Source organism: Pelophylax lessonae (genome assembly GCF_965119305.1).
Source record: "Pelophylax lessonae genome assembly, chromosome: 13".
Classification (NCBI taxonomy): domain Eukaryota; kingdom Metazoa; phylum Chordata; class Amphibia; order Anura; family Ranidae; genus Pelophylax; species Pelophylax lessonae.
Window position 1 is genome coordinate 53,752,853 of NC_138780.1, and position 14,325 is coordinate 53,767,177.

At 42.9% G+C, this 14,325-nt stretch overlaps 1 protein-coding gene across 6 annotated transcripts in view; it reads right to left on the bottom strand.

The window, feature by feature from the left end:
- The window catches only part of MTA1 (metastasis associated 1), a 427,965-nt gene that overhangs the window by 219,778 nt on the left and 193,862 nt on the right, over positions 1-14,325 (bottom strand). For all 6 annotated transcript variants that reach the window (XM_082242913.1, XM_082242912.1, XM_082242916.1 and 3 more), the window contains exons 10-11: positions 12,966-13,040; positions 9,880-9,938 (exon numbers count right to left, since the gene is read on the bottom strand). In XM_082242913.1, the coding sequence (XP_082099039.1) occupies positions 9,880-9,938; positions 12,966-13,040 (134 nt within the window). The remainder of the gene's footprint in view (positions 1-9,879; positions 9,939-12,965; positions 13,041-14,325) is intronic.

Sequence of the window (14,325 nt, forward strand, 5' to 3'; positions counted from 1 at the left end):
AATGAGGAAAAAAGGGAACGTTTACTCACCATACCGAACCGACAGGCACCCTCTCTTCACAATACCCTCTCCACCGAGGTGGGGGTTTGTGGACGCCTCGACTCTCTGGTACCTGGCGTCCAAGCGAGACTTTTAACTCGCAAAGTCAGTCCCTTTACTGGGACTCCGTCGCGGCCGACTCAGCGCACTGGTCTGCACGCGCTTTTAGGCAGAAACCGGGGTGACCACTGGATTTCAACATCCAGCCCGTCGCCCGGCCCCGCATACTTACTTGAATATGTCGCGGCCGACCAAGCGCAATGCCATGGTCTGCACGCGCTCGTAGGCCGGCTGGGGTGACCACAAGTGTCGCCCAGTCCGGCATTTTTGCTTGAAGATCTCACAGGAAAAAAACACTGGAGAAAACTACCTAAAAAATGTCTTTTTCTTAAAGAAAAAAAGTCTTGCCAGGACCAAAAGATCCCAGCAAGGAGCTTAGGTCCTTACTCCTGACTAGACAGAAAAAAACTGATTCCCTGTAGCAGAGAGAGGGAGGATATACCCTCAGGGACTGCCCCTAGGGTGGAGCCAGAACGTTTTGTCATTCTGCCTAGTCCTACTCCTGCGGAGACAACATAACCCAGCTCTTGAGAATCAAGAAGACTACGTCTGTCAATGAGCGATAGAGAAATCTGTATGTATGTTTTTTAATCACCAAATGTTTGGTTTTGTTTGGATTGGGTGCCATTCTGTTCGTGCAATCAGACCATGGATTCTCAGCAGCGGCTTGTTTTAATGAACATCTAACTAATTAATTCGATTATTCCCAGCTGCACACATGGGTTTATCCTTGGTCTGTGCACATTCAGAATGGACTTGGAAATGAGTAAGCGACATATCTAGGCGTGAAACGCGTCTACCATTCTTGTCCTTACACTCACAGTTTGATGTTTTGAAGCTATGCCTTATTTTTGATGTGGAATAAATACACTCCCGTTTTAACTTTACATCGGAGTGCGGTCATCTCTTTTGTTCATACGGGATTTGGATTGTGGATCCGACTGGCACCTGATACTACCTCACCTAGAGCGGTCTCCCCAAGTTGGATTCTATTTAAGAGTACTCTTCCCGCCAGTCAAGCCCTTGATCAACTCACCCAATGAGTCGCCAAACAAACGCTCTCCCAGTAAAGGGAGGTCAGCTAGGGCTTTCTTAGGAGTTTGCTCAGCCGACCAGCTCTTCAACCAAACTATGCGTCTCAAGACAATGCCCATGGCCGAGACCCTGGCCACCCGGGGAGCCTCATCCATAGGAGGCATCACACAGGAACGCCAGAGCCTAGATCACCTGGTCCAACAATTCCAGCTGTTCTGGAGGAACAGTCTCTGGGTCCAAAGACTCCCGTAAATCCCTAATCCATTCCATCACAGTCTGAGAGACTAAAACAGACACAAACATCGGTTTCAAAATGGAACCTGCCAACACGTGAAGATGGCGGGAAAGTGATTCCACCCGCATGTCCACCGGGTCCACAAAGACCAGGGAATCTTCCACAGGCACAAGGGTAGATTTGTTTAATCTGGAGAAATCCGTCCAACGGTTGAAAACCTTTTCAGCAAAAGGATACAGGCGTTTAAAGCGTTTTGGCACAACTAACACATGCTTAACGTGCCGTCATTGGTCATTCACAATATCGTGAAAAGTTTTAGGACAAGGGAAAATCTTGCCAGCTTTCTGAGACTTCTGGGAGCCAAAAGCCACCGCGTCCCTGCCGGTGTGGGCTCATCAGCCAATTTTAAGGTATCCCGTAATGAAATAATCAGGGCTTCCACGAAAGTGCGTTCACGCGCTGCAGCTGAAGACAGGTCTTCTTCACCGTCTGACTGCGAGGACAGCCACCCCTCAGGTAGGGGAGCATCTGGGGCAACCACTTCAGCCTCTGAATCAGAGGAGACCTCCATAGATGGAGAAGACAGCGGCCATTTACGGGTTTTATCAACCTTTTTCATGACTAAATCAAATTCCGAGGCCAGGCTTACCAGAGCTGCTGAAATCGCAGCCAGCGACTGCGATCTGGACTGTCTGGGAGTCGCACAGAGTGGGTCTGAGGGTGATATCACAGTTTAGGACTCCATAGTGCAATTTGCAAAAACCGGAGTACTGTCGCTTTAAGAGCGCCGATTGCAGCAACCACCACCGAACATCGTGGTCTGCAGGGAAACCTTTTAAACCAAACTGACAGAAGAATGTGCAAGGATGTGTCCACAGGGACCCCAAAGTACTGGACCACCTCAAACAAACCATTCTAATGATCGCTCCAGCAGCATGGAGAGAAAGACAGGAAGCGACCTCAGTCAGCAGCAGGAAACAAATACACAGGAAGTGATGTCGCCTGAGGAAAGGTCACGCTGCTCAACATAACACAAGAGCTACACAAAAAATGGTTGCCCATGCAGATCAATAGGAAGCTCAGGGAAAATGGCTGCCCCATACAAGTCTATGGGGGAAAAAAAAAAAATCACATTGCCCACACCTTAGATGGCTTCGCCCACGGTGAGCCATGTGGCCAGGGACCGACACATGGAGGCCACAGGAACCAGCAAGCCCAAGATACCGTGTCACCCCCCCCCCCACAAGCCGCCAGGCGCTCCAGACACGTGGCCACTGCAGGGACAGGGAAGGGGGGAGGATAGGCCACACAAACCGGGCAAGCCAGGGGGATCTTTTGGGAGGCACAAATCCCATTATCCCCAGGAGAAGGTCCACATCCCCCCCCCAAGGCCAGCAGGGGAAAAGGGGGGGGGGGGGGGGGGACACATTTACTCACCATACCATGGACCGGGTGGGCACCGCTCTGGGCAGACTGCCTCCCACCTGAAGTGGGTGAGCTGCCAGCTGAGGGGTACTCTGCGTTCCAGGTTGTCGCAAACCAGTGAGGCATCCACTCGAAGGCTCATCCCCATCCGGAAAAAGGACACTGTCTTGCCTAAGCCTAGGTTGGGACTATAACCTGCTCACGCTCATAGGCCTGACTGGGGGAACCATAAGATTAGACATCTAGATTATTCAGTGTGAAGCCCCATCCGGCATCGTTGCTTGTAGATCACCAGGAAAATTCTTCCCTGAACACTAGCTAGCAAGTGAGTAAAGAGAAATAAAAGAAAATATTCTGAAAAGAATAAAAAACACTAAGACCGGAGTCCCAGCAGGAAACCTAGGTCTTACTCCTTCTCTAGGCAGAAAAACTGATGCGCTGGGCTGTGTCTGTGGGGGTTATGTATGGAGGGACAGCCCCGTGGGTGTGTATATGCTAAAACTTTGTACTAACCTACTGCCTAGACTACTCCTGCAGGTGGCAGCATAACCCACATAGCTCATGAAGATAAGGCTGCATCTGTCAATGGATAATAGAGAAATGGGAGTGCTTTAAGAACATAATAAATAAAGGTATTAGACAGTGCATTCCAATGGGGAATACGTTTAAAAGAGCTAAAATAAATCCTGGGTGGCTAAACTAAAGAAAAGGCCTTCAATAAATACAAGGCTGAAGGGTCATTGGCAGCATTCCAAAACTACAAAGAACGCAATAAGAAATGCAAGAGCAAAATTAGGGCAGCTAAAATAGAACACGAAAGGCACATAGCTAATTAAAAAAAAAAAGAGTAAAAAAAAAAAACAATACATTTTTTAAGAATATAAACCCATTGGCCACAAAGGACAACAAAGGGAATCTGGCTACGAAGGACAGAGAGAAGGCGAAGGTGCTAAATAAATTCTTCACAAACGAATTGGGGGGCTACATTAACCCAGCTTCTAATGGTAAACTTATCACAGGAAGCACCCTCATGGTTAACAGAAGACTCAGAACTAGCCTTGAAAAACTTAACATAAATAAGCCATCGGCACCAGATGGCTTACACCTGAGGGTCCTTAAAGAACTCAGCTAGGTGATAGCCAGACCATTGTTCCTAATTTTTATGGATAGTCTGACGGGAATGGTACCAGCTGATTGAAAAAAGCCAACGTGGTACCAATATTTAAAAAAGAGCCGAGATATATCCTGGGGAACTACAGGTCGGTTAGCCTAACATTAATAGTCTGTAAGATATTGGAGGGGATGATAAGGGAGTATATATACAAGACGTAATGAAAACGGTATGATTAGTAGTAATCAGCATGGATTCATGAAAAATCGCTCTTTCCAGACCCATCTATTAACCTTCTATGAAGAAGTCAGCTGCCATCTAGATAAAGGAAGGCCTGTGGATGTGGTGTATCTGGATTTTGCAAAGGCATTTGATACAGTTCCCCACAAACGCTTACTGTACAAACTAAAGGTAAATAGGTATGGACCAAAGAGTGAGTACCTGGATTAAAGGCTGGCTGCAGGGGCGAGTCCATGGGGTGGTGATAAATGGTTAGTACTCCGAATGGTTTGGTGTGGAAAGCAGGGTCCCCAAAGGATCGGATATGGTAATTGTACAGGATGACCTGAACAAAATAATAGGAATAATAATTCTGGAATAAGGGGAATTATAATAACTGAAAAATGTAAGGTAATGCATTTGGGTGCCAGAAATAGAAACGCAAGTTACTCACTAGGGGGAGAGCCTTTGGGGACATCTAAGATGGAAAAGGACCTGGGGGTCCTAGTAGACGACAAGTTCAGCAATGGCATGCAATGTCAAGCTGCTGCAAGCAAAGCCAACAGAATATTGGCATTTATTAAAAAGGGGATTCACTCCAGAGATAAAACAATTCTCCCACTCTACAAGACTCTGGTCCAGACGCATCTGGCGCATGCCACCCAGTTCTGGGCCCCGGACCTCAGGAAGGATGTGCTGGAACTAGAGAGAGTCCAGAGAAGGGCAACAAAGCTACGGTAATAAAGGGACTGGAGGATCTCATCTATAAGGAAAGACTGCAAGCATTGAACTTATTCTCTCTGGAGAAGAGACGCTTGAGAGGGGATATGATATGAATGTAGAAATACCATACTGGTGACCCTAGCATAGGGAACAACCTATTCAGTGAAAGGGAATATAAAAGGACTCCCGGCCATTCAATAAAATTAGAAGAGAATCAGTTTAACCTTAAACGGTGAAAAGAGTTCTATACCATCAGAGCGGTAAGGATGTGGAACTCTCTTCCACAAGCAGTGGTATTAGTGAGGAGCATCGATAGTTTCAAAAGAACTATTAGATGAGCACCTTAACGACCACAACATACAGGGGTATTCGAGGTACTATTGACAAACACACACACACACAAACCCATCATCGGTTGGACTGGATGGACTAGTGTCTTTTTTCAGATTCACGATGTAACTATGACATGGCTCCCCAAATCATCGTGGGCTGTGGACGATAATATTTGTACAAAAATTCTTGATGAATGGACAAGTGTCAATCAAAAATTTCACTTTCTTTTAACATTTCATTTTAACATGCATGTAATTTCAGAACGAAAACAACAGTGTCTGAAAATTCATTGGAGCGAGAAAAAATTTCTATTCTACCACATTCAAAAATGAACACCAGTTTGACCCCACTAACCATTAGAAAATTGAACAAATGTTCTTAAAACTAAAATGTTCAAAAGAAAAATGTGTTCAGGTATGGCCAGCATAAGTGACAGCCGGCGCTGGTACTTCGAATAAAGCTATCTGCCTATGACAAGGGAGTCTGTCATGCATAATATTAAATTACACTCTAGTCTGCAAATCTGCCAAACAGCGTTTTAGGTATTTTTACTTTTTTTCTCTTTAACCATTTCAATACAGGGCACTTTCACACCCTTCCTGCCTACGCCAATTTTCAGCTTTCAGCACTGTCACAGTTTGAATGATAATTGCGTGGTCATGCAATGCAAATTACATTTTTATCATTTTTTTTTCATACAAATAGAGCTTTCTTTTGGTGGTATTTAATCACCACTGGGTTTATTTTTTTTAGGAGATAAAAAAAAGGAGACCGAATATGTTGAAAAAAAAAAACGTTTTTCTAAATTTCGGTCAGTAAATTTTGTAAATAATTGGATTTTTTCTTACCATAAAATCCTTTTCGCTGATGTTTATTGACTGTCTTCTTGACCATTGGGTTATGCTGCTCTCTACAGGAGTAGGACACTAGGCAGGAAAAGGCTTTACCATGCCTATGGGGCAGTCCCAGGGGATATACTCCCACTTCCTGCTATAGGCACCCCGTTTTGTTGCAAGCAGTGTCAGAAGAAATATAACCTATCTCAATAGAGGGGCGGGTGCTGTGTCCATTAATGAACATCAGAGAAAAGGATTTTACAGTAAGACAAAAATCCAATTTTTCTTTCGTCATTGACTGAAACCGCTCCAGAATCTTCTTGACCATTGGGACGTCCCAAAGCAGTGTCAAACATGAGGGGTGGGAAAAAACAAAACAAAGCACAAAAAAAAATTCCCAAAGGCTAAACCTAGCCAACCAGGTTACATGGAGCTCAATCAGGAACAACTGGAGCTCACCTGAAACATACACCCTCAAACAACAGCCAGCCAAAAGCAGCATCTGTAGATGCCAGCACATCTACTTGTAAAATTTTGTGAAAGTGACGCCTGATGATGACGGAAGGCCCAAGAGGCACTAATAGCCCGCCTAGAATACACCTTAACAGGGAAAGGAAGAACCTGACCCTTTATTGAAAAGACCTGTACCACCGTCTAAGATCCATCTGGAAATGGTCACAGCAGACGCAGCCAACCCCTTGAGAGGGCCATCTGTAAGGACTATAGTGAGTCGGATTTCGCAAATGACTCAGTTGCCGCCAGGTACACCCTGATCTCCCGAACCACATCCAGATAATACAAGCCACAAAGAAAATGCATAATAGAAAGCAGGAGGTCCCCTCTTGTGCCTTCAGAGAGGACAAAAAGGGAATCTCTTTGCAGAAGGAAGATGTTGCAGCTCTGCAGATGGTTAGACCCTGACTTCTCTTACCACACTTGGGTAGTAGAATAAAAAGCCCCTTAGAATGTTTTGAGGCAAAAAATTAGGGAAGGGAGGATACTATCCTTGTTTAGGTAAAAGGAACAGACCACCTTTGTGAGGAAAGAGGGTCTGGGTTTCAGGACCACCTTGTCTCTATGTAAAATAGGAATAGGTTTGATAAGAAACAACCATCAACTGGAAAAATGCCTGACAGTGGTTATGGCCACCAAGAGGGTCACCTTGCTGGTGAGATCCCACAAATGGCTATTACAAATTAGTTCAAATAGAGGTGTTTAAAGAAACAAAAGAGCAAGATTAAGATCCTTGTGATATCTGCCTTAGTCTTTTAGGGCTGCAGCAGATGACCTATAAGAGGAAGCTAGGATAAAAAGGAAGGGAGCGGTGTCAATCTATGACCTTGCTCAACTATCGCTCTTAGCATGTCACTGGTTTTCCTTAGTACCATTTCTAGCACGAGTGTGATTAGGCACCTTTTCCTTAGTTCCTCTGTACCTTGCCTCTGCCATTGCCCAGTGTGAGGGAATCCCCTGCAGGGTGATCATGAAATGGATGCTGATTAAGAGTTGCATTTGCATGTTTGGGAAATGAGCAACTATAAGCCAGGCACTGACCAATGTCCTGTTGCAATGTCTCTGAAAAAAACAGGCAGTTGGGAGATCAGCTGATGTGCTTTTTGCCTTGGAAATGGCGGGTGGAAGCACCTCACGGCAAAAAATTGCAACCATGTCACCCCCCAGAGTGGGAAAAACCTGCTAAATTAAATAAGGTTAACATTATAAAAATGTCATTGCCCTCCAATGTAATAGAGACTTTTACAGTTATTCACACTAAAGTAAATAACACCCACAAAAACATGACTTGGTCATAAATACAGGGAAAACCTTACCTTAAACATGCTGCAAATTCCTGAAGAGAACAAAACTTCACCTATCATTGTGGGCATCCTCCTGAAGGGGTCCTCGGGGTCTGGGTGCTATAGGAATGGACCACAGCCCTCTGCCTGTATAGCCCTGCACCCAACTCATTGTACCATATACCAAAGTGAACGCACGATCCAGTGCCCAATGTAAACTTCACAGGCTGGCCCTGTTGCCGTGTGATATGACATTTCTCAAGTAGTACAGTGCATCAAGGGTAACCAATCCCAAAACTACTAGGCAATAAGCAGTTGGAACTTAACAGAAGCGTCAGTTGAAGTAGTGACGAACAAATAAATGATGATATAAAAACTTCTCCATCTAAGTTTTTCATCACCTAGCATAGAACACTTGCAAATAAATGGAACTCTACGGAGTGGCTGGGATTAGAGCAGGGGTCGGGAACCTATGGCTCACGAGCCAGACGTGGCTCTTTTGATGGCTGCATCTGGCTCGGCTGCGGCCACACTGGTTGCTAGTATGCCGCTTGCGGTCTAGCAACCAGTGATGTCACGTGACGTCAGCGTCGTCGCGTGACAGCGGGAGGGGGAGGGCAATGGTCAAATTATAGGCTAGCCTGCACCTTCTTTTTGAACTTTTATTTACAGTTTACAGAGGCTCCCAATACCCTCACTGAAGAAGTGCTGCAGGCCTGCAGCTGTATATACTGTGGAATTTTTTAATAACATTTCCCCAGATATTGACATTTTGGCACATATGGGCTACACATCCACTTTCTGTTTGCGCTAAGGTTACTTCTCCTTTCCATTGTCGTGCCCTGTAAATTGCACTAGTATGAACAGGGGAAGTCAACTTTAATATTTCAGCTCCTTTAACCACTTCAGCCCTGGAAGGTTTTACCCCCTTAATGACCAGGCCATTTTTTGCAATTCGTCACTGCCTTTCTTACTTAAATAAAGGTTCCCGACCCCTGAAATATAGTGTATGGCTCTCACGGAATTACATTTGAAAATATGTGGTGTTCATGGCTCTCTCAGCCAAAAAGGTTCCTGACCCCTGGATTAGAGGAAGGTGCAGTTGAGGAATTCCCAGCAAAGCTTATGCAACTGTCCAATCATCTGACATGGCATATAACCCGTCTAAGAACACAAGTCGTGTCCTGTACTGAACAATTAAGATAACTGAATGTGCAAAAAATGCATATGTACAGAGATAATGGAGGGGAAAAAAGCTTTTAATAACAGTTATGCCAACAGTATCTGTTTAATAATGGCCTTTTCATGTGGATGTCCCCTGTTCCGTGTCAGCATGGGATCTGAAAACATATCACACGCTGAGTTAAATCAGAACAGGGCGGATGTCACTTTCTGATATCCCGTATCTATTTTAATTTCTCCTACATATTCTAATGTAGGGAAAATTGACCCATCCAATCTCTACGGGCAGGCAGAAGTGGGCTGATGTGCATCCATTCACGTCAGTTTTCAATAAACCTATCCCTGCAAACCTAGTTAGTTTTTGTGCACGTAAACAGACTTCACTGTGGCCGGATTTAGGAGAATGCACATCTGTTTACATTGCATTCCATCTAGATCAGTCTAAAAAACAAGTAGTCAGAACGCTCAACTGAAAGGTGCCCACAATTCTCACAAATGCTCTAACTGGTCAAAAAAACTCCAATAAAATGTCATAACAGTAATAAGCACATTTTAATGATCCCGTTCGCCAAAACAAAGGCTCTTTTCACAATAGCAGTAGTGTTTACTCTGCATTGGATTGCTTTTCAGAGGACCGTGAGAGGAGGCAATGCTTTTTTTCTTTTTTATCACAGAATGAAAATTTTACATTCAACTGGCTCATAGTTCTGGTGTGGCTCTATCTGGTTACATGGGAGAGTTTGACAGGCAGTCCCGCCTGTCAAAGTCTGCATGTAGCGTTAAAAGTGATGATGTATTTACTGCCCCCTGGCCGTTCGTGTGAAAGGAGTAAAAAAGTAGCAATCTAGCACGAAAAAAAAAAAACATGCAATATAAAATACTTACTAATTAGGTATATACACTTGTTTTAATTTGCTCTCTGCTTCTGCTGCTTTCAATCGTTTCTTTGAAGGAAAAAAAAAAATCAAAGAATTTAATAAAAGCATTCATACAAATATAAGAATATTACTGATGTGAAAGTAGAGGCTTTCTATATTTACTCTCTCTGTATAAGATAGATCGGCTTGCTGTAAATAATGCTATCAAAAAGAACAAAACTACTTCTGTGAAAAGTTTGTAATTATTTTTACACATTTATGGGCATACCCTTTGCAATCCATTATATATGCAAACTCCACTTTCTGCTCTACTACACAGTTGTTTGTGAATCACCTTCTCCTAATTCACCATCATAAATTTTAATGACCTCCCTGTGCAGCCATCTTATTTTGAGCGCTGTTAAAGTGACCTTGTGGTTACTCCTGCCACGCTGTATGTCCTGTGATGACACACAAGCATTAAGGAGAAAACAGGGTTTGGCAGGAGAACAGCTGTTTCACAAGTCTAGAAGTGTGGAATATTTGCCGTGGCCAGGAAAAAGGACAGCTTTTCAAAAATTAAAGTATATTCCCTTTTTTTACTGGCATGCTTATACAGATAAAGCAACCCAGTGCTGAGTCTTATACAGGCTCTGTGTGACTACTGTATCTTGAAGGGGCATGGAGGTCGACTTGAGGAATCAGTAAGCGCTGCAGGAATCCAGAAGAATGATAAGCAGGGTTGGGCCCTGTGACACAAGGCTCAGTCAGTGTGACCGCTGCCATAGTGTCTTGGACTAGATGAATCAGATCTGAGTCTCAGTCCCTTCTTGACCAATCGGGAGACAACAGGATGGCCAGAATACTTCCCAGTTTGCTGATCCCCTTTAGAAATTGGGGAATAAACCTTAAATGAGAAAGCCATGTAAATCAGAATGTATTCTCCCAGGAGGCGACACATGTGTTGCCTGCCTCTGCTAGCAGATCTTTGAATCTTGAAATTAACCATTCTACCCACAGAACCTTGAGATGGGAGGTCATCCACTTTTAATCAACAGATCTGTGTAAATGCACCTGGTGTACACATCACTATCCCAGGTTGAGGCACTGTTGATTGAAAGTTTCCCTAACTGTTCTTGACTCCTAAGATGTAGCCTGCTGATAAGGTCAGGATTAGACTTTGATCCATCGTAGAACATGTCCCAGTTTTGGAGCAGTGGCATCTTGTGCCTCCCTGGTTTATTTATTGCTACTGCTGTGGCAAGGTTGGATTAGATTTTTACAATAATACTTACCTTACTTCTCTTTCCGTAGCCTTCCTATAACTGGACGGTCCGACAAAACATTGTCTTGATGCTGATTGCGCAGCCACCCATTCTACAAATCCATTGCATACAAAGCAGGGCAAGAATTACGAGAGGATGTAAAGGGCCCACCCATGTTCAGGGACTAGGCTGAAGCAGTATCGAAGGAGAGTTACAACTGTTGGGGAAGTTAAGAATTAGAGTAATGATTCCTTTTATTTTGCCATTTTGCCTAGATAAATACAACCATTGCAGCCTTACTACAAGAAGGAGGGGGGGGGGGGGGGGGCAGCTACCAAATAGGGGTTTTTATAAAGACAGTTTATCACACTAAGGGGCCAATAGTAGCACGCATAAAGTCGAAAAGGGGAGAAGCAGAGCAGCAACAATGAATACTGTGCATTACAGAGGAGCTCCGGTTTGGGACTTGAGTAGGCACATAGGTACGTTAAAATTAGTAGAATAAAGTTGGCATGTATAGGCAATAACTATACAAATGTGTATGTGAGTGGTCAGAGTATCATACTTGGGAACATCCACATTGTGACACCATCACAAAGTCTAGAAAGACAGGAGGAGGAGGGAAATGCCATGGTCTTGGCACATTTAAAGTCCTTTCATTTGTTGGCGGAAAAGAGGGGAGTCGCTGTTGTCCACTACCTTTGTTGTGTTGGGGTTGCATCTTCCTCCCCCTGTCTTTTCATAGGCAATAGGTAACAATGTATATAGTAAAAATATCCTGCGCCTATCCCACCACCTCTCAGTGCAAATAGGTGTGATCAAATGGAATTTTGAGAGAGCCACAACCTAGTGAGTTAGAACACAAGGCTCATTAAAAATAAAACAGATAAACTGGTATGTTCCTCCAATTATTCAAGCCATATGTAAATCAACCAAAATAACAAAATTAATTCAAAGCAATAAAGTAAATGTGATCCAAATAAATAAAATTGCATAAATGTAGTCATTTAAATTGAAAAAAGTTCATTAGTGACACTTCATGTGTAGTCATCCAAACAGGAAGATTTAAATTCTATGAAAAATATCCAGTGCGTATCGGTTTTAAACAGGACATGACAGACGGTGCTCAGATGGATGCCTTCACCACATATAATGCATGCCTCTTACCAGACACGTATGAGCTCAAGTTATAAAAATCAAACTCACTTGAGGTGTATCCAAAAGGACTCAAGCAGAAACAAGGAGACATATAATCCACTTGACTCAATCGATATAACAATCCCAAGGTATCAGGTAAATGGAAGTCCACTGGCAATCACTCCCCACATATACAGAGATATGCAGGGGAGACTTCGTAATTGTAATAAGTTTAAAAAAGTATTAAAAACATAAAATACACTTACATTTAGAAGTTAGAAACCAGCAAAGCAAACAATACCAAGCGCCACGGCGGTCAGCACAAGCCTGCTTGTGCGGAATGACATCACAGGGTTGGCTCCACCCAACGTGTTTTCCCGTAACAAGCGTCAACTAGGAAAGCAGCTCCTTTCCCAGCTGACACTTGTTATAGGAAAACAAGTCAAATTAATTTATTTTGGTTGATTTACATATGGTTTGGTCAATTACAGGAGCGTACCAGTTTATCGGTTTTATTTTTAATAGGTAACAATGGTTTTCTAAATTGTATATACTGTGTACTATCTTTAACCAGAACTAAAATATAAACTTGCAGAGAACATCAGGACCTCATTGCTCTTAAAAAAAAAAAAAAAAAAAAATTAAAGTGTTTTTCTTTTCATGAGAACAAAGGAAATAAAAACTGCAAGGTAGAAACAGTTAAAACCTTTACCTGCTGTACATATCGGTCTGTTGTTTTCCACATATAATAATATTCTATTATGCTGGTCAGAGATTTCCATGGTAACTAGAGGAGAAAAAGCCACATTACTGACAGTGCACAGCTGAAACCATCTCTTTGCCCAACAAAAGAAAATACAGATCTGAGTGTGCCCTGCTAATCATGTAGTTAAAACCCGCACACACAAGTCACAAAATGTACCATCTGACTACTTGAGCAATTGATTGTAACATATGAAAACATTGCTTCAGTTCAAATTTCATCATAAGAAAGCCATAATCTATCTATTGCAAAGCTGCACATGCTAGACCACGTGGGGTGAAGTTTCTATTTAAAACCATTTAAAGCATTTGCCTGATTGAATATATTCTTTAATATGAACCCTTTTGCCTTTGCAATAGAAGTTCCTAAAATAACTCCACCCCCCCCCCCCCTACCAAACCATATATTTTCTTAAAGCACAGAACCAATAGAATAAAAAGATGCTGCTGCTGCTGATTTTGTACATCCCTTGATAGCTGCGAAAATGTTTATCAATTCTAAATTTTCTACAATATAAGCCATCATCATTAGTGCACACAAATACAGCATACCTTACAAAGATCTTACTAAATCTACTTGACAATAACAAATAAATATTCATATATTGTAAACTGTGAAAATTAAAAGGTTCGCAAAAAAATGTAAATAGGCAACTTATGCTAAAACCTGGAGGCTGGCTTCAGACCTATGCTTTGTGGTAACGCCTAAACTGCAGTGCTGCGTGTTGCAGTGCCATAGGTTAAAAAAAAAATCTACGCATTGTGGTGTTTTGTGAAAAAATAGTTGTGATGTGTTGACACCCCACTCATAATTATTGGGCTGTGGTAATGTTATTTACATTACCATGCTGCATAAAACAAGATGATGTGCACCTGGTAATGCAAAGAGGTGCAAAAGTGTGAAGGCAGTCAAATCTAAAAGCCGAGACCCGTGTTAACATAGGGCCATCCTCATCCATGTCTTTGTTTAGCTCCATTAGTCTAAGGCCTCCCCCCATGTTCACAAGAGCATCTATAGCGAATTTGATCTTTTTCTTGTTTGTGCCCAATTACCTGAGAACTTAGCTAACAGAATCTCTAAAGCTGGCCATACAACAATCTAAATTTGACCTGTTCAGCAGGAACCGACCAAATTTAGTCATGTATGTCAGTTCTCACTGATATCTTGAATTGCCTTGTTCGGAAATTTTGCGTCAATCAGCACATGCAGCGATCAGTGTATTTGGGAGTCCTGCTGTCAGACAAAATGACACAATGAGGATTCCTGCAGCCATATCAAATGTGTAGGATGGGGAATCTGTTCAGTTTCT